The following is a 27,006-nucleotide window of genomic DNA, read 5'->3' as shown; positions in this document are numbered from 1 at the left end:
GTGGACAAATCTCCAGGTCCGGATGATTTGTGTCCCATACTGCTGAGGGAGGCAAGGGAGGAGATCGCAGGGGCTCTGACCCAAATCTTTAATTTCTCTCTGGCCACGGGGGAGGTGCCAGAGGACTGGAGAACAGCTAATCTGGTTCCGCTATTTAAGAAGGGTTGTAGAGATAAGCCAGGGAACTACAGACCAGTGAGTCTCACATCAGTGGTAGGGAAACTCTTGGACAAAATTCTGAAGGAGAGAATCTATCTCCACTTGGAGAGGCAAGGTTTGATCAGGGATAGTCAGCATAGCTTTGTCAGAGGGAGGTCATGCCTAACAAATTTGATTGAATTTTTTGAGGAGGTGACCAAGTGTGTAGCTGAGGGTAGTGCAGTTGATGTAGTTTATATGGATTTCAGCAAAGCCTTTGACAAGGTCCCACATGGGAGATTTATAAAGAAGGCAAATGCACATGGGATACAGGGTAATTTGATAAGGTGGATTCAAAATTGGCTTAGTTGTAGGAGACAGAGGGTGAAGACAGAAGGCTGCTTTAGTGACTGGAAGCCCGTGTCCAGTGGCGTACCACAGGGATCTGTGCTGGGTCCCCTATTATTGGTCATTTATATAAACGACATAGATGACTATGTGGGGGGTAGGATTAGTAAGTTTGTGGATGACACAAAGATTGGATGGGTGGTTAACAGTGAGGTTGAGTGTCTTGGGCTACAGGAAGATATAGACGGGATGGTCAAATGGGCGGATAAGTGGCAGATGGAATTTAACCCTGAAAAGTGAGGTGATACACTTTGGAAGGAGTAATTTGAAAAGGAAGTATTCAATGAACGGCATGACACTAGGAAGTTCTGAGGAACAAAGGGACCTTGGCGTGTGTGCCCATAGATCTCTGAAGGCGGAGGGCATGTTAGTGGGGTGGTGAAAAAGGCATATGGGACACTTGCCTTTATCAATTGAGGCATAGATTACAAAAGTAGGGAGGCCATGTTGGAGTTGTATGGAACCTTGGTGAGGCCACAGCTGGAGTACTGTGGGCAGTTCTGGTCTCCACATTATAGGAAGGATGTGATTGCACTGGAGGGGGTGCAGAGGAAATTCACAAGAATGTTGCCTGGGATGAAACATTTAAGTTATGAAGAGAGGTTGGATAGACTTGGGTTGTTTTCATTGGAGCAGAGAAGACTGAGGGGTGACCTGATCGAGGTGTACAAGATTATGAGGGGCATGGACAGAGTGGATAGGGAGTAGCTGTTCCCTGTAGTTGAAGGGTCAGTCACGAGGGGACACAAGTTCAAGGTGAGGGGCAGGAGATTTAGGGGGGATGAGTGTAAAAAGCTTTTTCACAAAGAGGGTGGTGACGGTCTGAAATGCACTGCCTGGGAGGGTGGTGGAGGCGGGTTGCCTCACATCCTTTAAAAAGTATCTGGATGAGCACTTGGCACGTCATAACATTCAAGGCAATGGGCCAATTGCTGGTAGATGGGATTAGGTAGGTAGGTCAGGTGTTTCTCACGTGTTGATGCAGACTCGATGGGCCGAAGGGCCTCTTCTGCACTGTGTGATTCTGTGATTTTGTGAATATAGTCTGCTACAATACAACATGCATAATATTTTCTCAAAGGACCCTTCTGTCATAATTGTCTTGTATAAAGGTTTATTTTCTTCAAAACAGCTTACAGCCGCTCTTTTGAAATGGAGAGGATGGCCCCTGGTGTGAATATATTATTTGGATTTATTGGATAATTTCTGCCATGACACTTACCAAATTTTGGAAATAAAATGGGAACACACTTGCAGAGTTAAAGTTTTACTTAAGTACACTAAGATTCCCATATTTAGAATTTTAATGGTGTACAAATTTTAATGTTGGATATAAATGTAATCTTTCCTTGGGTTGAGTTGTATATTCCTGTTGTATTCTTCAACTTTGAAAACTATTATGAATTTTGTGCACCCATGGTGGAGGCAGTCACCAGGATCATAGCCTGAACCATTCATTTTTGAGCAATAAATATTCAAAAGGAGCTGTGAGAGGTTACATTAATAAGCCATAAGTATATGAGTGATTGCAAATCCCAGAGCCAAGTCTAAGTGGCAAAATACAGATTGCAGTATATGTCCTACAAACCTTATTTTACAGATTGGATAGGCAAGGGTTGTTTTCCTTAGAACAGAGGAGGCTGAGGTGTGACCTAATTGAGGTGTACAAAATTGAGGGTCCTAGATAGGGTGGACAGGAAAGATCTGTTTCCCCTAGCTAAGGGGTCAATTACCAGGGGGCATAGATTTAAGGTGATTAGCAGAAGGATTAGAGGGAACATCAGGAAAAACTTTTTCACCCAGAGGGCGGTGGGCGCCTGAGATTCACTGCCTAAATTGGTGGTTGAGGTTGAAACGCTCAAGTTACCTAGATCTGCATCTGAAGTGCTGTAACCTGCAAGGCTACAGACTGGGTGCTAGAATGGGATTAAAAATGAGCGGCTAGTGTTTTGTTTCTCTCATTATGGCCAGTGCAGACACAATGGACTGAATGGCCTTAACCTTTCTATGGTCCTATTTACCAGTTTTTTTTTTGGTTAGTTTGTACAGTTCTTTTTCCAGAGATGAATAGGGGAGAGAGAGACTGAGGGGGGAATGGTAAGGGGAAGGAAGAGTGACAGAGGGAATAGAGTGAGAGGGGGGAATTAAGGAATAGCGATGGAGGGGGAAAGGGAGGGGGTGGAAAGGATAGTGACAGAGGGGGAATGGAAGGGTAAGAGATAGTGACAGGTAAATGGAGGCCAAAGATTAAAACAAATTACTCTTAAATTCAATCACTTTTATTGCAAGAAAAATAACTGGAGATCCACGAGCGCTGTTTGAGGTAGGGGTGAACTTAGAAATTATTAAAGGGGGAGAATAATGCCAATGATATTTATTTTGAGACTGGGGGATGTGAGGGAGTCTGAGAACAAGGCAGTTTCCCTCCCTCACCCTCACCAGCATCACCCATGAAAACTTTACATTTTGGCACAATATTTGCATTTTATGGCATTTTGTAGCCTGTTATATCTCTGCTTTCAACCTAAAAATGTTTCCTGGAAGAGTTGCGTATTTATATCATGCAAATAAAAGAAGCTGCGAGAACTTCAATACAATTTTACAGGGGCCAGTTTGTGTCATTGGGAATTGAATGCCAGCCCTCATCGTAATTTGCGAAGAGAAATTTTTTACTGCACGCATCCAGAATCATCTCGCCCCCACAGCACCATTCACATTTACAAGAAAGAACTGGCCCAATATTACTTTGGTCCCGGGGGGTGAGGAGAGAGGGGTGGGGCGAAATGCTACCGTGCTGTCCTGGGACCAGCAGCATTTGCTCTGATGAAAAACAATCAAGTGTTGATATCAGCTGCCCTCCCTGCCCCAGCTTCTTACTCAACACCACGAGGACAGATCTGCTCCCTCACAGTTTGAGATAAAAAATAGTCTCCATTGGAAGCGGATGCCAAATTTGAAATAGCCCTCTGCACAGGAATAATGAATATTTACCTTTTAGTTTCTCAAAGTTTTTTTAATATAGAGAATGACACATTCTGCAATAGCAACGTTTACTTAAAATATGTCTATACTCGTGGAAGCGCACAATTCAAATCTAAAAGTATGTCATTCTATTGTAAACAAGTCATTTTATGTAATGCTGAACATAAAAATCTTGTTTTTGTTTTCCATTCCCAACAAGGCAAACCAGCTATTTTCCCTGTGCTAGGCATTTGTCACTTTGTAAATGGAGTGCTAGTTTTAGAAACATGTTTACAAATGTAGAGAGGAAAATACCGTGTTTCCTAATAAAGGCAATATTGGGTTTAGAGATGTAACTGTTGTATAAAATCCACATTTAAGTGAGCTTTGTTTTGAATTGTTGAGCAGGTTTGACATGATTTTTTTTAAAATCTGGATTTCCCAAATACTGATTCAAAAATCAAAGCATTGCACACAGATATTGTCAGTTTCATAAGACTAGAATAACTTTTTTAATTTTATAATGAAGGGTGAGCAGTTTGCAAAATCCAAATGCCATCTAGATTACAAAAAGAAAGTAATTGGTAGCTGGAGTTATTTTTATTCTCCCTTCTCTTTCCCTCTGTCCCCCATTTCCTAAATTTCACTTGTATTTAATGTCTATACTCATGTTGTTGCAGTCATTCAGGAAACTAGTGAAAATAGTATAGTCTGCAGCCATCTCCGTGAATCCTCTTTATCTGCTACTACGTCAATTTTTCAGGATACTTGTTTGGATAGAATGGGACATAGTTCCTAACCAAATATTTTTCCACTCACCTTTTTTTTATATTTCCATCACCCAGCTGAGACTGGAAGAACTCACATCCCTAGGGAAGACAAATGCAAAGAACAAACAAGACTGAGAATAAAATTTGACTCCTCATGTGAAGGATGTTGATGTTACTTTTGTTGTATTGCAGACAGTGTCCCAGTTGAGGCATGACTAAATGGTCCCAAATGGAGTGAAGCAGCCCTGTACCTTGAACTTAAACCTGTAAATTTTTGGATGCTCAGCCACTTTCTCGAAACTATTTAAGAACAAGCAAGGTTTTTTTTGAGGACTATTTTGGTTTTGTATCGCATTTTGTTTTCAATTTCACTTTAGCAGACGTTCATCAATTATAACCTATCTGAAGGAAACGTATAATGAAAGGAAGTACTTAGGTGTATTAAAGGAATGGGAGGATTATAATTATGAATTTAATTGTAGATCCTTTTGTAGTAGTTGTGAATTAGGAGAACAGTATTATTAAATCATGGGGAAAAGATGGTGAAATTGTCTTGTAAGCTTAGGATTTTGTTTTTTCTTGCAGTTGAATTGGCTATGATCATGGATCGGCTGTATGGAGGGGTCTGCTACGCTGGCATTGATACAGATCCTGAGCTGAAGTACCCAAAGGGTGCTGGCAGAGTGGCTTTCTCCAATCAGCAGAGCTACATTGCTGCTATCAGTGCTCGCTTTGTACAGCTCCAGCATGGAGACATTGATAAACGGGTGAGTGAGTTGTTGCAGTGTCAGCTGATTGAGGGACAACACTGTAGACAGAAAGGTGATTTGGGTCTGTTGTAATTTGCATCAGTTCGAGATGAATTTCTAAACAAAGCCTTTAATAGTGGAAACCTGGAGCGATTGAGTTACATTACTGCACGTTTCTGCAGGTAAATGTTATCAGTGTCACCTTGGTAAATATTGCGATCCGCTGATTTTTTTTAATGCAATGGTATCTGTTAGCGAGATTTCTGGTAAGGATGTCTGTTTTATTGCCCTGCGAAAATAATCTAAATATGCTCCTCATCTGACGAACTTGATAATTTTAGACCTAGGACTTAATATTTTTATCTATACACTAATTTCCTGTGTTGTGGATCATGGTAAGACAGAGGACTCATTCTTATGAGCACAGGAACATTGTACCAGCATTTACTGTATAAAAAAAAAATAACAAGTGAGAGTAACAGCATTCACCTTTACTAATGCAGAATTCTGACAACTTCAGACACGCACAGATGAGCTGTTAAACACACAAGTCCGAAAGTTGTCTGAGATGCACTGCTCCTCCATTAGCTGTGTGACAATGGCATCTTGCTGTAACATGTATTGGAATAGTTTGTAGATGTGGACTAAACTCGCCACAGAAAGTTAGGGCTTTATTTCAGTCTAAGTACTCATTTTAAAGGTGTGATGAGCCTTAATTACTGTCAAACAACTTTTTTTTGTCTTTTCTTTTACCCTCTCTTCCTTAATCCAGTCTATATTTTTCTCTTTAATTTCGATATCCTGTACTAGATGAGCAAAAATTTGCTCTTTACTTTGAAGACAAAAGCCATTATCTTTGGTCCCCGTTACAAATGATATTCCCTGGCCACTGACCCCATCCCTCACTGGCAACTGTCTAAGGCTGAACCAGACTGTCTGTAACCTTGATACTAAATTTGACCTGAGATGAGCTTCTGACCGCATATTTGTGGCATCGCTAACACCGCCTATTTCCAACTCTGTAGCATCACCTGACTTAGCTTCTCTGCTGCTGAAACCTTTTCATACCTTCATTACCTCTAGGCTCAACAATTTCAATACGCTCTTGGCTGGTCTCCCACATTCTATGCTCCATGAACTTGAGGTCATTTAAAACTCTGCTGCCCATGTCTTAACTCTCAAGTCCTATCTCCCTGTGCTCGTTGACCTACTGTGGCTCCTGCTCAAGCGATGCCTTGATTTTAAATCCTCATCCTTATTTTGAAACCCTTCCATGGTCTCGCCCCTCCCTATTTCTGTAATCTCCTCCAGCCCCACAAACCTCTAAGATATATGCGCTCCTCTAATTCTGACCTCTTGTGCATTCCCGATTTATAATTGCTCTACCATTAGTGGCCCTGCCTTCGGTTGCCCAGGACCTAAACTCTGCACCACCCTCCCTAAACCTCTCTACCAAGCTTTCTTCCTTTGAGACACTCATTAAAACCTACCTCTTTGGCCAAATGTTGTCTCCTGAATTAATATCTCCCTATGTGACTCGGTCTTGTATTTCGTTTTATAATGCCCCAGTGAAGCACCTTGGGATGTTTTATTACATTAAAGGCACTATATAAATCTAAATTGTTGTTGAGAAATGTTTGGGTTCTTCTCAAGTGTGAGAGACCCTTAAGTGATGAACACAGCCATCTTTCATTTGAACAATGAGTTTGTATTTGTGTGCAGCCGGGCATATCGTATAATGAAGCAACAATTAACTTTACTGCTTTTGTTTTCACTTCAGTTAATTAATGGTTTATGGATTTATCAATTCCTCCTCATAAATAAATAATATTAGGTAGAATCTGTCAGAACCTCATTACTATGTTGGTTTGCTGAGGTTGTTTTCTTTATGTTGTTGTTCTGCCACTTGCACCAGCAGCTGGTCTGATGCTGCTACTTTGATTAAATGTCGATGATTTATAATGCTTGGAAATTTGAGATGGAAAAATATACAAGGACAGTCTCCAAGACCACAAGTGCACCTTTTTTCCGTAGTAAGTCCTGTCTTCGAGCTTATTTATTTTCCATTGAATGACACACATTAATTGTCCCGCAAATGATGGCCATTTCATCTCAAATGAAATCTCTTGTTTACATAGGAAAAAAAAAATCCAGGGCTAGAGCAGACCATTGGCACATTAAGTTCTCTACACTCCACCTCAACCAGCCTCGTGTCCAATTGTATTTGTCATCCCATGTCTTTGTAGGTTCTTTCAAAACTCATTACTCTTCAATACAATATTTTCCTAAAATATGCTATGAATTTATTTTCTCTTAATTAATGTTTCTGTGGTAAAAGCAAAGCTTTTGTATTTTACTTTATAGTTTTATTTTAAATAGCAAATGTTAAAAAATCTCTCCATCCTTTTCATAATGAAGGTCAGTAGCAAAGTTATTTACAGAACCAGACCAGGTTGATTGAAGTGGAAATTAGTGGGTTTGCCTTCAGTATAGAATGAATTATATATGGTCAACACATTAATAGATACAGAGATACATAAAAGAAAAGAAACAAATAAATATTTGCATTTATTCATCTCATCAGATGTCCCAAAGCAATTTAGAGTAAATGAAGTGCTTTTGAAGTGTAGGAATCATGGCAACCAATTTGAGCACAAACCATGTCTCACAAACAGCAATGAAATAAATGACCAGATCAACTGTTTGTGATGTTGGTTGAGGGATTATTGACCAGGACATCAGGGAGGACTCTGTTTATCTTGAAAATAACCTCAACAATGCCAAGGGATTGTTTGCATTTACCTGAGGGGGAAGACCTGGCTTTAGTTTAACATCTAACCCAAAAGACAAAGCACAGTGTAGTACCCTCTCAGTACTCCACTGATGTGTCATTCTAGATTATGTGCTCAAGTCTTTGGAGTGGGATTTGAACCACAGCCTTCTGATTCAGAGGCAAGAGTGCCACCAACTGGGCCACAGCTGATATCTTTGTATGCAACCTAAAGCAAAATTTGTTTGTTGATGTAAGATGTAGGTCTCAAATTGCTGAAGCATACGAACAATTGATTGTCTGTTCTGCTGAGGGTGTCTTTCAATTACATTTAAGAATACACACTTAATGCAGGTAGTACTCTCTAGTTGATAAAACTTCATAGAAAAATGACTATTCTATCTGAAAGCAGAGATTTCTGAAAAATAAATTAATACTTATACATATTATGTAATGTATGTAGGTTTTTTTGCTTGTGAAGATTATTACAGAATTGAGATTATGTATTTCATTTACATTCTACAGGGCTTTAGTCTAGTTCATTTTAATTTAATACCAATAATTCACCAATTAATTTTTCCCTTTCAAATAAACATTACTGCTTATTTGATGTTACAGGAGTAGAATTTTTAATTAATCTATCACAGTAGACTTTTTCATTGAAATTGCTTATAGATAAATTCAAAAAACTACCCTGTATTTATTTAAAATAAGTATAAAAATAATTTTTTTACCCATATGGAGATCTATCTTAAGAGATTTCCTCGCCTTCAAAGGCATCACCAATGAAGAAACACTCCATGTATTCCAGAAAGTTCCATGATTACAACAGAGACCATGGCTGGGAGCTGATCTACTATCTACTGGCTGAATAAATTACATATGTTTGTAAAACAGAATCTTTCTGTATTCTGGAAAGTTGCCTCTGAGGTCTCTCTCAATATTTTCCTTCAGCCAGAGCTATTGAGCGTACATTTAAACAAGTATGATGGTATTGATGAACACAAGTTCTCACAGTCATGTTTGAATTGAATTTTAAAGCAGCTTGAAATTATAATTCTTTGGTATATTAGTTATTACGTTATTCAGGCAAGTGCTTAACTTTTCTCCTTGTTCAACAGCTCAATTTATTCCCATAACCAGTTCCCTGCGTTGCATACAGGGGTGTGCTCATACTGTCCTATGTCTAATTGAACGATAAGATAACCCAGGGATGTAAGGATCCTCATGACCCGAACTGATGTTTACATGCCCGCTTCTCTGATCTTTCAGTGCGCAGACTGTGAGCACTTCAATGAGACAAGACTAGATATGCATCATGAAACTGCTTTATTTTACAGGCAAAAACAGAATTACCTGGAAAAACTCAGCAGGTCTGGCAGCATCGGTGGAGAAGAAAACAGTTGACGTTTCGAGTCCTCATAAACGTCAACTGTTTTCTTCTCCACCGATGCTGCCAGACCTGCTGAGTTTTTCCAGGTAATTCTGTTTTTGTTTTGGATTTCCAGCATCCGCAGTAGCTTTTAGCTTTTTGTTTTTATTTTACAGGCAGCCTGTTTGAAAGTAACAGCAATAATCAACAGAAAATGCTGGAAATACTTAGCAGGCCAAGTAGCTTCTGTGCAGAGAGAAACAGAATTAACATTTCAGGTCAATGATCTTTTGTCAAACTCTAAACTAAATAAATTTAGATGAGATGTGAGAACAAATTAATTATCTCCCCTGGTCCTTGTAGAAACACATCATCAGTGTCTGGCTCATTAACACACACTTCTCTTTGTCTCAGTGGTTGCAACATATGACTGTAAGGAGAATTTTAAGCCTGCATGAACCCACTCTAATTTAAGACAAAGTATTTTAAATGCATTTGATTTCGAAACCTTTCTGTGCAAAAATAGTCAAGAGATCTGAAATAACTACTGGTGTTTATCAATTTGTTTACAAGATCTTAAATGCATCTGTTTATTTGCAAGTTAAAGGGAAGCTAGATAAGTACAAGAGAGAGAAAGGAATAGAAGGTTATGCCAATATGCTTAAATGAAGTAAGGTGGGAAGAAGCTCGCTTGGAGCATAAGCACTGACATTGACCATTTGGTTGAATAGCCTGTTTCTGTGCTGTAGTCTCTGTGTAATGTTATGCAACATTGTCAGAAACCAACTTCCTTAACATTACTTGTTCTTCATGTACCCTAATGTTCCTTCCATCCCTTTATGGAGGTTTATATGTAGTTTGCTGTAATCAAAGTATGCAGAAGGCAGCTAGAGCTCTGTTTTATTGTTTTGTTTTATCAATTTCCAAGTGTGTTCATTTTTTTTTTTTACAAATCTGCACAATGTTAATGTACTTTGTTATCAGCAGGTATACCATTCGGCTCTTAACAATAGCATCCAAGGAGTTGCATCTTATAAACATAACTTTTGAAGACAGTTGAGGTATTGTTTAACATTGTCCACTAAAGTAACAGGTGTGGGGCAAAGATAGGAAATGTAAGAGCGTGTTTTGTTGAACTGCAATAGAGGAATAGAGGGACCTTGGGGTGTATGGCCACAGATACCCGAAGGTTATCGGACGAGGTGGTTAAGAAGGCATATGACTGAGGCCTAGAGTATAAGAGCAGGTAAATTATGTTAGAACTGTAACTGGAGCTGGGCTACTGTGTACAGCACTCTTCATTGAATTATTGGTAGAATGTGATCGCATTAGACAGGGTATGGACAAGATTTATGAGAATGTTGCCAGGAAGAGAGAATTTTAGCTATGAGGAAAGACTGGAAAGGTTGGGGTTGTTTTTTTGGGACGGAGGAGCCTGAAGGGAGATTTAATTTAGGTGTACAAAATTATGAGGGGCCTAGATAGAGTGGATAGGAAGGACTTATTTCTGTTAGGTCAATAACCAGGGGGCCTAGGTTTAAATTAATTGGTAGAAGAATTAGAGGGAAATAGAGGAGTAATAATTTCATCCGGAGGATGGTGAGGATCTGGAACTCGCTGCCTGAAATGGTGGTATAGGCAGAAATCTTCATCACATCTTGGGGGGAAAAAACACACTTGCAAGTTTACTTGAGATGCTTTCACCTACAGGGTAATGGTACAAGAGCTGGAAGGTGGGATTAGACTGGATTAATTTTTTTTCAACTGGCACAGGCCAAATGGCCTCCTGCGCCATAAATCTGTTTGTTTCTATGTTTCACTGAAGAAGTAAATGTTGAAGTAGAAGATTCGTAGCAAACCCAGCTCATTTATTTGTAATGAGGTATAACAGCAGCGCCATCGTCCTTGCAGCGATTGCGTGTACCCAGTACTTCTTCAAGCAGAGAGCTTGTGGGAATAGCTTTGGCTGACACCAACAACAGATACATTCGCTGACTCTTGCATTTGCTGTTTTAATTTACTGCTGATATACATCCGTTCAGGAGAAACTGAAGTCAGGGTTTAGGAATGAGAGGAAAATAGCAACAGGAGTAGGCCTCTTTAGCCCGTTCCACTATTCTCTGTTAGAAGGGCTCTTTCAGGTACCAGGTTTTAATTTTGATATGTATAGTGGCTGCCTATTTCAGTGAAGTTGCAGGTACTTGTTTAACTGAGTTCTTTTTAGATTTTACACTGAGTAGATTTTGTTTGGTCAGTTTAAACTGGATTATATATCTGAAAATTAAAATTGACAGATGCAAGTCTAACTACACCAGATAAATGTAAATCTTCCCTAAGGTCAGGATGTATTTTCTCAAACCTAGAACAAATTGAGTGAATATGTTCAATACAGCTGCTGTCACATCTTCAAATCCTCAAACAAATTTGTAAATTTCCTCTAGATCGGAAAATTAATGTAGTTCAGTAATAGCTTTATCCTTTCTAATTTAATTTGTTGCTAAACACATGGTGGAGAAGGGTATCAGTTCCTTTGTGGTTCTGACTTGCTGAAATCCATGCGACTTTTTTGATAATTTGGAACCTTGGAGAGATTCACATGAAATTCTACATATGTTCCATTGTGCCCAATCCCTTTCCAAAAGAAAAGTAAGTTGCCTGAAACAGAAGCGATCCACCTCAATTTATTAATGTTTGTCTGCTCAATAACTTTAATATTTGTTTAATACTTCTCATTTTATCAGCATTGAGTCCTTTCAAAAATAATAAAATAGTGCAATTTAGAATGACCATTCTCGTGATTACTGTTCTTGTGCTGAATCATGGGCCCTGATTTGAACTCTGGGTTGGAATTGGCTGGGGCCAAGGCAGGACGTAAACCATCTTGACCATGACAGTGTGATGAGACTCATCCACTTGCCCCTGGTCAGTTGCTCACTCAAAACCAGAGAGAACAGTTAGCTGACCAGTACATGGGAGCACAATGTTGGGAGGCGAGACTGAAACCCGGTTCTTGGGCATGTCACGGGGGAGGTTATTTTGGAAGAGCCTCATGATTGGGAAGTGGGGGGAGGGCGCCTAAATTTTCTTTGAGGAGGCCCCCCCCCGCCCCTCAAAGGTGCATCCGGCTTCTCGACCTCTGAGGAAAGTAGCCTGCTACAGCCAAGTCTTCCTTCCATTAGACTCATGGGAAAGCCACAACTCCTTTTCCATTTAAGCCACTAGTTAAGGTAGAAGTCAAACTTGGGCTGATTTTTACAAAAGCTTTCCACTGGATGTTCATCCTACTTGCTCAGAAGAGCAGGATAAAATGGAAGGCTGCAGAAAAGGTGCAGGACAATGACAATTAAGTCTTCCAGCTGATCTTAATTGTCAGCCTATAGTTTCTGCCCCTATAGTATCAGTTAAATATCATCTGGAAATATAAGATGTATCAAATTTGATAGGCATTTAGATGCAAGGTTCTAAAGCCAAACTTTTAGTTTACGCTATCTCTCTGCTCTTGTGCTGTTTACATGCAACTCCATTATGAACGCCTAGTTTTATACAACTCCAAAAGCAATTAATGGCTAGTGCCATGAATGTCTCTTATGTTGCTATATTTGGTTTGCAAGAGTGAGGTGAATTAAATAATAATTCCTCTTCACTTACACTGCCGGTCCACTTATACTCGCTGTACACTCTCTCTCTTGCATTGTACACACATTCATTAGAAACCCAGTTCCTCCTCAAAAATGTGTACCATGTATACTGTGGTTTTCTGATTTTCAGTGTCCAGTGTTTGCAGCAGGGGTAACCTGGCTCCTGAATTTACTTATATGCGCATCGATGTTCCTGCAATTAGGTTCAGCATGTGGTGTTAAGTAAATGTAGGATTGTTTTCTTGATGCATTTTGAATTCCAGGCTTTTCTTTATTTGCCTTAGCTGTTAAAACTGTCAGTGCCAGGCTTACACTGGTGCCTAATATTCAATATAGTGCAGAGTAGCTAAATTGGAATGAAATTTGGCTGATGTATATGATTTTTCTGTTAAACCTTTGCTGCTGTACAAATATATTTGGTGATAACTTGTATTTTATGCTCTTAATATGCAAGTGAAATGGTTTTGCTTGCATGTAACTTGTTTTGCCCATGTTGTGCTGCCTAACTATGTATTTGGATCGAGACATGAATCTCTCTTCTGCACACATTATTTTTTATTAGGTGTGTACATTTTATGTTTTCATATGCATGTATATCTTGTACATCAAGGTGTAATTTCTTTCTCTGCTGATCCCTTGCACACCTTGATTACAACACTTATCCTCTGGTGCACTTTTGGCTCCATTATCCAGCTTGACAGACCATACTAAGTATTAACCACTCTCTAGATGGAAAGTTTCTTTTTGCATCAATCACAGTTCCATCGATTTTGAGTTTGTACCCATCTTCCTTTTGTGCTGCACTCAATGACTTGACATGCGCTGAGAATTAGCCTTTTCCATTTCACTCAGTATCTTGCATATTCTTAAGATCACTTATTCAGATATTTAAATTTTTCTTTCTCAAGTTATGTGGCACCGTGTGGGCTTCTTTGTATTGCTGCTAAGATATTTCTCCATCGTCTTGGTGGTCAAAAATCAACGTGATATTCAAGATGTTACCAGTACACAGGGCATTATATAATTGTGACTAATGACCTTGGAGTTGATTTTGACAATGTAGTTCAGCATTCTGTTCGTTTTAATGATTTCTACTTTACTCGAAGATCTTTTTCAGTTTCCCACCCCCCCACCCCTCCCTAATTAGTTCATTTTTTTTCTTCTGGTGTTTGACTTGACAGTCTTAATTCTAAAAGGATAGTCCTTTTACTTTGGAAGGTGGAGTTAAAAAAAAAAAATCTTTTTTGAATAGTGATATTTTTAATGTCCACCTGAGTTTCTGGGACAGATGCACGTTGCAATAGGAACAATAAATTATACAGTTATTTGTACAGTGATGGGAACAAGGATAATTTCCTATTCTATACATTTTTTAAAAATCCCCTCATTCTAACTAGCTTATTGTATACAAATATGTTTATGTATTATAATGGACAAATTTGAAGAAGCTAATTTCACTTGAAGTATTTGTGAGGAACCGCAGCCATAACTGAATGCTAGACAACTTTTCATAATGTTATAATGTAAGATGTCTAGTTACCATTAAAATTGTGCTCAAACACACTTTTATTTTAGCATTTCCCATTTTTCTTTAAGTCAGCTAAATGTCACTGCCCATGATGTCACTATCTGTAACTTTCGAAAAGGTAGAAAAAGATGACTCCTTAGGTGAGCAGAAGTGATAGTCAGCGGCACTTCTCAAGCTGTTTTCCAATACAATTCCATTTTAACATTTGTAAATTGTGACCCCAGGTGCCAGCAAAAACAAAATGGCAATAAAGCAATGTGTTAACATTCCATATATGATTATTAAAGTTTATATACTATAGGTCAACATAAAACACATGTAAATATGAAAATCTGTGTTTTAAAGTACTTTGTTATTTTATCTACTCACCAATCCGTTATGTCATCTGAGATAAGCAAGTCTGGCGGCATCTGCGGAGAGGAAGACAGAGTTAACGTTTCAAATCTAATATGAATCTCGTCGGAACCCAGTTGCTGCCAGAACTGCTGAGTTTTTCCAGAATTTTCTGTTTTAGCTTCAGCTTTCTGACATCTGCAGTATTTTGTTTTTACTTCATCACCTGAGCTGCTCCAGCTTATGGACCTAGGTTAGGAAGCAGCAGAATTGTAGGTTGAGGGTCTTGAAACGGCTAATTTTGGAGCCCAGATCATTCCACAGGGCCAGGGTGATGGGGCTGGGCTCAGAAAAGCCACAGTTCAGCCGTGGAGGCATCGGCATCGGGTTCATGATTGGGCTGGGCTTCAAGACTCAGTGAAACCCATGGCCTGGAGAGAGAGAGAGAGAGGGCAGGATGAAAGCAGGGCCGGATGCCACCTGGGCCTCGCGCCTGCATTGTTTAATCACTTTGGAGCAAATTATCGTACCTCGCTTCTGGGTTTTACCTTTTTTTTTAGTTTTTATCTTTTTGAAAACATGCTCTTGCTTTGAATTCTCACGTTGACCATGCCAAATTGAACATCTTGTGCTTGAATGGCAAACCATTCAATCATATTGTAGAAATTATCTTCATTTGACTGCAGACATAACCAGAAAAAAACTGCAATCCCCAGAAATCAACACATTGACCAGGAGGGGTGTGACGTATTGGTAACAGATATCTCACAGAACTGATTGGTGAGGCTTGATTCCAACTCTGAAGGTAGTGTGTATGCTGTCACATCCTGTGCTTCGCCTTGCAATTCATTGCCATGTTTTATTTATCGCGACCACATTCTCTGTTTCTGCGACCCCCCAGTTTGGGAGCCGCTGGTTTAGAGCATAGGTACATCACACATGCTATGATCGTGACAGGCTAATCATTTACAAATATTTCTGTGTGTATCCCCTGTGTTTGGAGGAAAGCAAGAATGTGTGATTATAAACTCCTAAGTTTTGTAAGGAACGTTATTGTAAAGGTACTTAATGGACCTTTAACCTCTTCGCCATAACTATTCATATTCAAAGAGACTTGCTGTCCACATCTAGGGATTTATTGTCATGTGGTGCCTAAATATCGTTACTGTGGATGACTGGGCTAGATCAAGGAAGCTGTTAGAATTTTATTTGAAAGAATTGCATTCAATCTTGGCACAGCTTCAGTCTCCTGCTCAATGCCCCCTCCCATGACCAAAGACTGTAAGTCCACTGAAAAGTTATGGAATCTCCTGGGTAACTTTGGATCCAGCCAAATGGTTTAAGTTGATTCACGTAAAATCAACAATTATTTTCTTGTTAACCAGAGTGTCTTTTCATATTCAAAAAGCAGAATACTACAGACGCTGAAAATCTGAAATAAAAACAGAAATTGCTGGAAATACTCATGTCAGGCAGCATCTGTGGATTGTATGGTCAAAATAAGATGGCACTGGAAACTGCTAAAGCTTTCCTGCAAGTGGAAGAGATGCCTCTGACAATTTTACAAGGGATCCCAAAAGCCAGGTTAATCGAATTGGCAAGTAAATTGAGGATTGGTTGCCAAAGCTAGGAAGGCAGAGATAATCGAAGAGATGGCATAGCATTCGAAATTGGAAGGAATACCCGAGAGACCAAGTTATTCATTTAATTATTGTAACAATACAACTATTTATTCCATTATATCTCACGGTTATTCAAATTATACCAAATTTCACTTTGTCATGACTCACTGGGGATAGTGCGCTGTAATATCAAGCCCCACTGTTCCCCGAGCCGCAACAAATGTGAAAAGTTTGATCAAATCACCGGATTGCCTCAATTCTACCTAACTATTTAGGTTAACAGAATACGAGCACCAGGTTTGTAAACTTAATAAGTAAATAACTGTTTATTCAACAAACTCGTTAACCAGTGGCAAAAGAAAGAAATATGAATTGCTAGTTTCTAACTCTATAACCTAAACTCTCCCCCTTCTTAAATCCCTATATACACACACATACAAGACACATAAGACACACAAAAACATGGATTTTAAGGGTGGGATAAAACAGTCCAACACCACCAATTCCGGAGTACAGGATTTGATAGGTTGGTTTTGATCGATGTCTTCCAAGTTCCTTTCTGTTCTTGTTGATGGCACAAGATGGTTTTCCAGCACTTTCAGTATGTAGTTCACTTATTGAGAACTTGCTTTTCAATTTCTCTAACAGTGATTTTCCCCTTTTCCTTTTTACAGGCATTTCCTCATGGGGCGGGGGGGGGGGGGGTGGGGGGGGGCGGCGGTGGGGTGCAGGTTATAAAGATGAGGCAGCTAGCTATTATTGTAGAATTACTGGAATCTTACACACATAGGAGAGAGAGGTTTTAGGTCTTTTTTCCTTTTAGGCTAGGAGCTATTCTGCTGCATTGCTCCTCGCACAAAACCTGGTCACCTGGTCAGGAACCAATTAAAATATTGTTGCCAGGCAGTTCCCTTGGTCCAGGACTGCACATTGTACATACCTCTCATCCTGTTCCAATGGACATGTCTTTCAACCTGCAGCCATTGTAATTTTAATCCCCAGTGCAACAGAAATAAAAATATATGTTCCTTACAGGAGGAGGTTTCATCAAATAAAAGGTCACTGACCTGAAACATTAACTCTGCTTCTAACTCAGAAGCAAGAATGCTCTGCACTGAACTGAGCCTAAATAGGTATCGAGACTTATCTAACCAAATGATTTGATTCTGCACCTTAGTATCAGTAATCCATGGAAAAACCATTATAAGGTGACAAATCACTGGATTCTAGAAGATCCTGAGAGAATTAGTGGCTTTTGGAAAACATGGCAGCTGATCCTGACTTAAACTCCGACATGACAGCAAAGCACAGATAGAATGAGGCTTATACCACCATCTGATGTACTGTGAAGGGCTGCTAAACCAACAGTTCCATTGTCTGTGCACTGCTGTACAGACTATATAGTGAAAACTTTCAAAAGCATCACATTGTGCTTCAAGTAATTTTGCCAGCCAAAGAGAACAGAGGATGCAGCACAAAGATAAAGCCCATTAGTTCTTTACTTAGAGTAGTGAACCTCTGGAATACGTTGCTGGCTGGTGCAGTGGTGCTGTGCCTCTTCAAGAGGGAGCTGAGCCTTCTTGAGTGAGGCAGAGATTTCATCATACAGATGGTATGCATCTTTCTAGATAAAGCTTGGTCCATGCGATCTCCTCGGCTGATTTTGATCACCTGAAAGGGTTGGAGGGAATCTTCCAGAGTATTTTTTCCTCTGCAGGCCCTGTTTTTTCTTTCCCCAGGAGATTTTAATACAGGGCATTGAAGGCGAGGAGTATCCAGACATAGTGTTCCAGCCAAAATGATGTGTGGATTAGGCTTGATAAACCAGCTGGTCTTTCCTGCTTCCCAATATTTATATGAACTGCAGGCCACATCAGGAAGAGGAAGTGGAAGGGTTTGAGATGAAGGAAGTTGGGAAACAGGCTAGCAGATTGGTGCAACATTCTGATTGGGTACTATTTCCAGTAATTGCATTCTGCCACAGGAAAACTAAGGCCTGGATTTTGTGTTAGTAATGGATGATGACACTGTTAGCATTTGCCATCATTATTCCTCTGAAGCTGACAGCAACTTCTCGTGTTTGCACACGCACAGTGACACACACAAATCCAGAAACTGCTGTCAATGATTCTACATTTCTCCAGAGGGTGCACTGTTGAGGTTCTACCAGAATGCTATCAATTAGAAATAATTGAACTATCAAGAACTTCCAACAGACCAATATAGAGCGCAAAACCTCTTGAAAATGTTACACCACGTTGTTTGAGGTATAACTGGGTTTTTAATGTTAAGCAGCCTCATTGCCCCAAAAGAATAATTTTACATTTATTGAATGTCAGTTTTCTCCAATATGATAAATACCACATTTTTAATTTTCTTTTGTTAATTTTGATATTTTTAGCTTTTACCTTGATCATATGTATATTCCCCAGTTTTGCTCTCTCTAATACTTAAGTGAAGGGATTCAGTGGTTTTTAATTCCTGGTTTGTTGTCTGAGAACATTCTCAATGTGCTTGGCTTTTAAGCCTGCTTGATCTAGTTACTGCTGCTGGATGTCTCCTTGAAAGTGTCAGACATAGGGAAAGGGGAAAGCCATGCCACAGAGCTGGCTAGATCTAGAATGATAAGGGCAGCAGATACATGGGGAACACCATCACCTGGAAGTTCCCCTCCAAGCCCCATCCTGAGTTGGAAATATATTGCTGTTCCTTCACTGTTGCTGGGTCAAAATCCTGCCCTAACTGTACTGTGGGTTCCTGCACCACATGGACTGCAGCGGTTCAAGAAGGCAGCTCACCACCACCACCTTCTCAAGGGTAATTAGGGATGGGCAATAAATGCTGGCCTAGCCAGCAAACCCCACATCCTGTAAAGTTAATTTTAAAAAGCGTTTGTGGGCAGTTCTCTTTGAGGTCAGTAGTGAACACAGTTAGCTCGCTGTTGGCCAAAGAATCCATTCCTAAGCTTTCTGAAAATCCATAACAGCAGGCCACACGTTACTTTGACTGAAGCTTGGCTACAATCATTCGATATCTTTCCAACAAATAATTGTCCACGCTAAGGAGTAATAAAAAAAAAAATCTGTATTTAAGACGAGTGTATTTAACCTTGGTGATCTTGTAAGCTGAACTTGTCTTACTGCATTTATAAGACTATATTTAAATAGTTCCTGAGTGGCAGCAGGCTCTTGGGTACTGTAGCCCTATCAGGATGTTACTAGCCTAAAGTCTCTGGCCACAAGGTTGTGCGATGGCCCTGCAATTGCTAAAGTTACATCCAACTATGCGGTGGCTGTCAGCACCTTCCCATCTTTGGGAATGCTTTTGGGTGCCCAGCTGGAGTGGATGAATTTGACAGCATCCTGAGAGGACAGTGCCTGACCTATCACTTCTACTGGCCTTAAATCAAATCAGATATTTATTCCATGTTTTTTGACTTGTCAAATTCATTAGAAACAGAGTTCTGAATTGATCAGTGAACTAATTGTGTTGAACATGGTTAAACAAATCAATCTCTGAATGTTTCAGAATTAAAGCAAACTTAAATTTCCAGATTTAAGATGTGGGTGTTTGAATGGTGTAATTAAGCTGTTGAAAAATCTGATTAATTACATTAACTGGGTGGCACCTTCTCTTGTATCTAATGCAATATATTGAAGCCATTCATCTAGGTTGATGGTACAGTACAGCTATGTGCTTTCATTGTTTTTGTCCTCACGGCATTGACTAAATTGAATCTTTGACAGACTTGTATGAAACTGAATATATGAAGCTCTGAGTGGGTGTATGCCTACACCCTACATATTAATGTCAATATCCTCAAGTCTTATGTCATACATCCAATCTGAATGAGACATCCTTTACACAATGATTTTACTTGTGTAGATCATTCTGTATATTTTATAGGAGTTAAGTCCACACATAATTTGCAAACATGCTATCTTTGTAAAAATTATTCAAATGTCTTTTTTCCCCAATGTTGATAACCTATCAACAACAACCTAGCCATCATGTCAGCACTTGGGCAATTTCACCACAGCTGTCTAGTCCTAAGTGAAATCTGGGGACTGGTTCCCATGTCTTTGGAGCTGTACTACAAATTAATCAAAGAACAACTGACAAAGCCGTGACGTTACATCTATCATCCAACATCTTGGATGTACTCTTCTGCCAGCATCCCTGTTGTTATTTTGTTCCACTGACAGGATAGATTCACAAGAGTTGGGGATCAGATGATATAGAGCCTGGTGTGAACGTTTCTGGGACAAATCACTACTCCTTTACATTAAACACATCTTGGCCGAAGCAAGGGCGCAGAGTGTACTTTAGGTGGTGGAGTTTAATGCCATGAATGGCTTGATACTAATGAAGCTGGTTGTTTCTTTACCTCCGAAAGTTGATCCAGAGTTGCACGTACATCACATTCATGAAAGAATGGCAGATATAGCCTACAGCGCACAAATTGATGTTACATATCATGCAGCACATTTGGAAACCTGATTTTCAACAATGATGAGTTTGGGCTTTTCAAATGAAAACTGTTTCCCTGTTCTTCTATCTCTAACACAAACCCAAAAGAATCTGGGATCCCTATTGTAATCTCTAATTGTAGGCTTAAAAGTCTCAAGTTGTGCATTAAATAAAATGAATCACAGAATTTTAATGGCACAGGAGGAGGCCATTTGGCCCATTGTGTCTGTACTGGCATGTTCACATTTAGATTTCATAAGCCTACTATATTTATTATTTAGCGTGTGATAAAATTATGATCTACCTTTCTACTACAGGTGGAAGTCAAGCCATATGTCCTGGATGATCAGATGTGTGATGAATGCCAGGGTGCCCGTTGTGGTGGAAAGTTTGCTCCTTTCTTCTGTGCCAATGTTACCTGTTTGCAGTATTACTGTGAATACTGCTGGGCAAGCATACATTCACGTGCTGGCAGGGAATTCCACAAGCCTCTTGTGAAGGAAGGAGGTGATCGCCCACGTCACGTCCCATTTCGCTGGAGCTGAAGAGTCTTACAGTCTACCAACACATACTGGAGTGGAGAGCGCTGCCTCAGGGCTGAGAGGGTTCTTGAAATGGGTGCATTCTTCCTCAGATAATGAATGTTTTTTTTTGTGTTTTTTTTTGAAGTCACATTACTGAACTCATCCAAGATTGTCTGGTATATAAAATTTCAGAGTAATTGTACTGAATCTGCACTTTGACTCTCAAACATCTGCTTGGTACCTTTTTTTGTTTTTGTTTAAAATTGGACTTTGCATTGTGATTTACGAGTTTTAGCTGATATGCCATCAGCTCACGTAACTGTTTCCCATGACAGGAGCATGCACTTATTTTCAGAAACTTAGAATTGCCCCTAGAAGACTTACCAAAGGTAACACACTGTAGGTGGCATATGTAGCAAAACATTTTTCTCAGATATTCAGCAGTTATACATTTTGGATCATTTAGGATACCATTACCCTAAAAATAAGCCTTTTTTGCTCTCCATTTTGACTTGCAAGAATAATACCTCATAAGCTCAATTTGATTTTGCTGGGGTTTTTTTGGTTAGGTCTTTCTTAGTGTTATGTAAATGTTTGCTGCAATAGCTTTTGCTGCTAAATAAATGGTATTGCAGATATCATAGTACTTTATCAGGCTAGGGTTATAAATAAATGTGGAGCATAATGCTGCTGGGAAAATGCAGTATAGCATGGAGATAGCTCCAGAGGAAGGTCAGTAGATTTGACTGCATGTTTACTTAACCAGGTTGCTGCATGCAATAAATTTTGTGTATCATGTCTCTTATATCTGCTGACAACCTGCCCACCAGTGCACAAAAAAACTATGTAGGCTACAGAAAAAAATATTTCGATATGAGAGAATTGGCTAATAACTGGAGGAAGGCATGCCTCAGTAATGTAAATGCTTATGGAGTTTGAATCTGTGTCCATTAAAGCATTACAGATATCACAAATACTTATAGATGTAGGATATTTTGAAGTTATGTTGATGGTAGGTGAAGTACTCTGCGGTGATCACTTATTGTGCAATTTTTATATAGTTAAGGTGATTATGTATAGTACTGTGATAAAAGTAACCGTTGTAATGTCTGACATAGAAGTAAGTGATGCTTCATAACCAGTGTATAAACAAAGTGAGCTCAGTTTAAAAAAAAAAAAAATTCTGCTGCTTGCACCATTTACATAGCTTCAGACCTTGTCCAGAAAACCAAAGAGCTCATACACTACCAATATATTTGTCGGATTGACAAGTAGGCACATTAGGAAAGGAAATTAATGCTAAAGAACTGTCTGCACAAAGTCAAAATGGAGATGTCTGCTTTCTGGTTCAGAATAAACTCCCCAAATCCCTGGTTATATCCTGCAAAGCTTGAATTCTAATAAGATCTGCTAATTAGTGGACATTTTTTAGCATGTACAGTGGGGCTGCAGATTTCAACCAAACACAGGCTAAGTGTACCGACAGTTGGGGGTTTGTACACAGTGACCTTCAGCAGCTCTGGGGACAATCTGACTGGATATGACACCGCATAGTAGATTTGATACTAATTGTTGAGTCATTTGTGTGTTGTGATGTCCTGTTTATGTCCAGTAAGTCTTTATTTTCTTTTTTTAGTTTATTTTTCAGTGTTTAGTTGCAAATATTGGCATTGAAATGGAATTTTTTTTGAAAAAGAAGAAGAAATTACTTTTTTACTGGTAAATCGCTTATTATCCCTTTGGAGGTTAACTTCTGGGCTTTTTGTGATATTGCTTTCTTGCCCAGGCATGTTTTTCTATGTTTTTTCATTATCTGTATAAGACATTTGTTATGCACTACTTTTTGTATCTGGACAGTTTTCAACAGTCAGCTGATTTTTTAAGGCGTGCTTTCTGACTGACATGATCTTTTGCAATACCTCAATTTTGAAATATAGGAAAGAAATTGATATTTTCTAAGTAAGTTTATTCTAAAAATATATATTAATTTAATTCTGCAAGGAAATGATTTAACAGATGGGTAATTTTATTTTTTTCATGCTTATTTGCTTTTTTGGAAACTGAAGGAGCTAGAGCTTTATAACTTTAATATGGAGAATTGTAGTTAGCTACAGTACAAGACTTTAAAAAGAATCTACCTAAATGTGGAAAAGTGAACATTTATAAACCGTTTTCCCCTTATATAGTTTAATGTATGAATTTAAAAGCTGGAATGTAAAGAAATAGTTAATAAAAGAAACGGCTTGGGATAGACACATCTCCATTGGTGCTGGAAGCTGTTAGTAGAAAGTGAAACTAAAATATTTTTCACTTAATTTGTGTATTTATCATTAATCCTTTAAGACTGACTGACCAGAATTGTGAAAGAATTCTTCTGTTCATGTTATTTTTGTATGAATATCTTTTTTATGTTAAGTTATAACATGCCCCAATTTGTTTACTTGTTAATGAATATAAATGAGGTCCTTCAGATTGAGAATGTTATTTCTAAGGTGTTCAAATTGTAACTTGACTAAGAGCCCCTTGGTGCATCAGGTCCATATGTGGCCTTCTCTTGATGTTGGAGACTTGAATTAGTCAATTTTGAAGGCTAACTTAACCTCAACTCTTTGTTGTAATGTGCAATACTGTTTGTACTGTTTGTAAAAAAAAGAAATCAAAAGCATAAATCTTTAGTGAAGATTTATTTTCATTGCAAACTTTAGACATCGTGATTCACTAAATCATTTTTCTACTGTCAAATGTGTACCTTTTCTTCATGCTAGTATTTTTTCAATAGCAATGTAGCCTTTGTACTGATACAAATATTCATTGTTATTTTTAGAGATTTTTGCTAAAACCAGAGGATTTAAACATATTTACATATTTTTCATTTTTATTTTAGTTATTTTTCTTTACAGACTGCTTTTCTGACCATAATAGTCATTTCTGGGAGAGACTTTCATATCTGGTCAATGTCCAATATTATTTTGTATTTTTACTTGGAATAAATTAATTTTATGATGCTAATTCTTTAAAGTTTATTTTCAGTTTTGTTATTTTTTTGGAGCTGAAACATTTGTAATATTGTTACTAAAGTGTCTAGTTTTGAAATGCAAAGCTTCATGTATTAACTTGCTGAAGTGGTTTACAGTAGTGTGGTAATGACAAACGGCTGACAATGTAGAGTGATTGATGTAATTGAATGAATGGGCAATAAAATGATCAGAATGGAGCAGACAAAATGTTGTGCTATTGTGGGGGGAAAGAATCATTGTTGTATGTGGGGAGTCTATCTGTCTTGCTGAATGACAAAGCATGGATTTTTGGAGATGGGAAATGCCTTTTTTTTTGTGAAGGCTGGATTGTTTGTAGCAACCAGTTTTTGTACTGCTTTGTACATCCACTTGATCTTTCTTTCTAGTTACTAACCAAACTTTTCCTCTCAGACTCAGTTAGCTGCTACAGTGTTGAAAATATGCCACCAAGTATTTATAAATGCAAGCAATTACTATATACCCCAAAAGGGTAGCTAGCCGGATATATAGGTAAATGTGAAAATTCTGCAAAAATTTTTTTTGCACAAAATTCATAGCTAATGCACCACTTTTAGTATTGAGTCAGTTCACTTAACATTAAGGTGCTAATACTAATTAAACATAATATAGCCAAACTTTTCTGGATGTAGTTGTATTGGGGTATACAGTACAAGTATTTGTAACTTTGCTGTTAAATAATGGAAAACATCATTTTTAGAGTGTTCAAAGCTAGGATGTCTTTGTTTCTAAACAAACTACTAATTTTAAATGTATCTTTTACTGTTCTCCTAGATTGTTTAGCTAGTACTCTTACACGGCATATACATTTTGGCTTGGACTAATGCTTGTACGGAACTGCAGTACTGTGACTAAACATGGAGCTCAATGCTGCTACTGCTTACCAATGCTTAAGTTTGTAGTTTGGACTTTAATTTTTCTGTACTAACAAGTAAATCTTATTAAACTTAGTTGTATGAAGCAGTAACATTTGTCATGATTTTGCATGATCATTGACGAGTGTTGGTATGATCTGCAGCTGATAAAATCGCAGAAGCCTCTTGCAGTCTAATTGGCTGAAAACTCATGAGCAAAAGATTTTGGGTCCATGAACACTTGAACTTGCAAAGCAGCACCATCTGCAGGCAATACTCATCTATAGAAATTTTATTTGGAATTTACTCAGAATATTGAACTTAAAAATTGGCCAGTTCACTACAATATTATTTAATGATCTGTTGCAACATAACAAACCATAAGCAATGGAAAAATACTAATTTCTAGTGAAGAAACTGAGTATATTACTAGAAAATGTTGCTTCCAGTTCCAATAAAATGTCAGTGGTTTAATTGGCTCTGCCAATTTTTCTCCCCTTGTGCAAGGTTTATTTGTTCAAATTCAATGCCTTCCTGAAGGCCATTCCCTGCATCATCCTATTCCTCTGCATCAAGTCCTGGGATGCCCTACTATCTTTGCATTTATGAACTAATGTGTAGCAAATAATTGATAAAACTTAAACAATTAAGTTTGCGCATTACAGAATAGAAGCTGTTAATATAACTGTTTAAAAATCACACTGTACTGACTTATATCTGTACTGTTATATTACATTAATGTCCAAAAAGCATTTTAAAAGTAGTCTACTGAGCAATAAGTAAGCAACAAAACAACCTGGTGTTTTGTCTTTATTTAAAACTGTTCTGTTTCGTCACATTAACTTGTTATAAAACTGAAATGTGCAGTACTTTTATTGGTCAAAGACTTTCAAATGTGAAGGCTTCATTTAACCCATAATGTGAATTACATAGAGCTAGATCTGAGGGCATGGTGCAGAGACCACACAAATATCCAATCAAGGCTTGATCAATTATATTTCTTCCTTCTTCCTCCTCTTTAAGCTCTTCCCCACTTCAAAAAAATACACTGTGCTCTGAGCATCAGTACAAAACAGTTCATTCCAAGGCTAGCACTTTTGAGTAAGCAATTCCAATAGTAAATGAAAATGAGAAGAATGTTAAAAGTTGATTTTTGACTGGGTGTGATTAAATAGCACAAATGTACTTTGCCTGTACTGAATTGTACTGTATTGGGACATTCATAATAAAAGCCCAACTGAAGGACTTGAGCTGTGGTCATTTCCTTCAGTCAATAATTCATCTTAAACTCCCTTTGACCTTCTAATCAGTTGTCCATCATTATTAGCAGACTATGCTTAATACAAAGCTAAGATAAATATTAAATTTTGAACCATCCATTCCATCTTTAATAATTACATTGTTATTTTATAATTGTTATCTTTGCAGTTTTATATATATATATATATACATTTTGCTGCTTTTTGTTACATGTAAGAAGCTGTGACTTCCCCATCATGGAGGTCATCAGGTATAATGGTGGTTTTGGGTTCAACATTATCAAAACTTGGAAGTGTTGGCTGCCATCCCACCAGCTGCTGAACAGACTTTACAGCCCAAAAACTACTTTTTATTTAATTTTAAAAAAGCAGTTTGTTTTCTATGCTCTTCTACAAAATGTTGGTTTTTACTTTTCCCTTAACCCCAGTTATCTTACCAATCATCTTCTCTATGCACAGGTCAGCCCCTCTTCTGAATTTCATCTGCCTCAGAACAATCGATAACTAAAATTATTGAAAAATTATGATGTTTTAATGCTTCTAATATAATCTGACATGCGCACTCATCATCAATT

At 38.4% G+C, this 27,006-nt stretch overlaps 1 protein-coding gene across 8 annotated transcripts in view; it reads left to right on the top strand.

Annotated features, from left to right (window-relative positions):
• The window catches only part of cpeb3 (cytoplasmic polyadenylation element binding protein 3), a 120,605-nt gene extending 94,183 nt beyond the window's left edge, over positions 1 to 26,422 (top strand). For all 8 annotated transcript variants that reach the window (XM_078564947.1, XM_078564945.1, XM_078564944.1 and 5 more), the window contains 2 exons: positions 4,863 to 5,044; positions 21,077 to 26,422. In XM_078564947.1, coding sequence (XP_078421073.1) covers positions 4,863 to 5,044; positions 21,077 to 21,304 — 410 coding nt within the window. In that variant the 3' untranslated portion in view covers positions 21,305 to 26,422. The remainder of the gene's footprint in view (positions 1 to 4,862; positions 5,045 to 21,076) is intronic.
• The last annotated feature ends 584 nt before the right edge of the window (positions 26,423 to 27,006 follow it).

The sequence above is a fragment of the Cetorhinus maximus genome, chromosome 20 (assembly GCF_964194155.1).
Source record: "Cetorhinus maximus chromosome 20, sCetMax3.hap1.1, whole genome shotgun sequence".
NCBI classification, from domain to species: domain Eukaryota; kingdom Metazoa; phylum Chordata; class Chondrichthyes; order Lamniformes; family Cetorhinidae; genus Cetorhinus; species Cetorhinus maximus.
The sequence above is the reverse complement of the archived record's forward strand: the minus strand, read 5'-3'. Positions and strand labels throughout refer to the sequence as shown.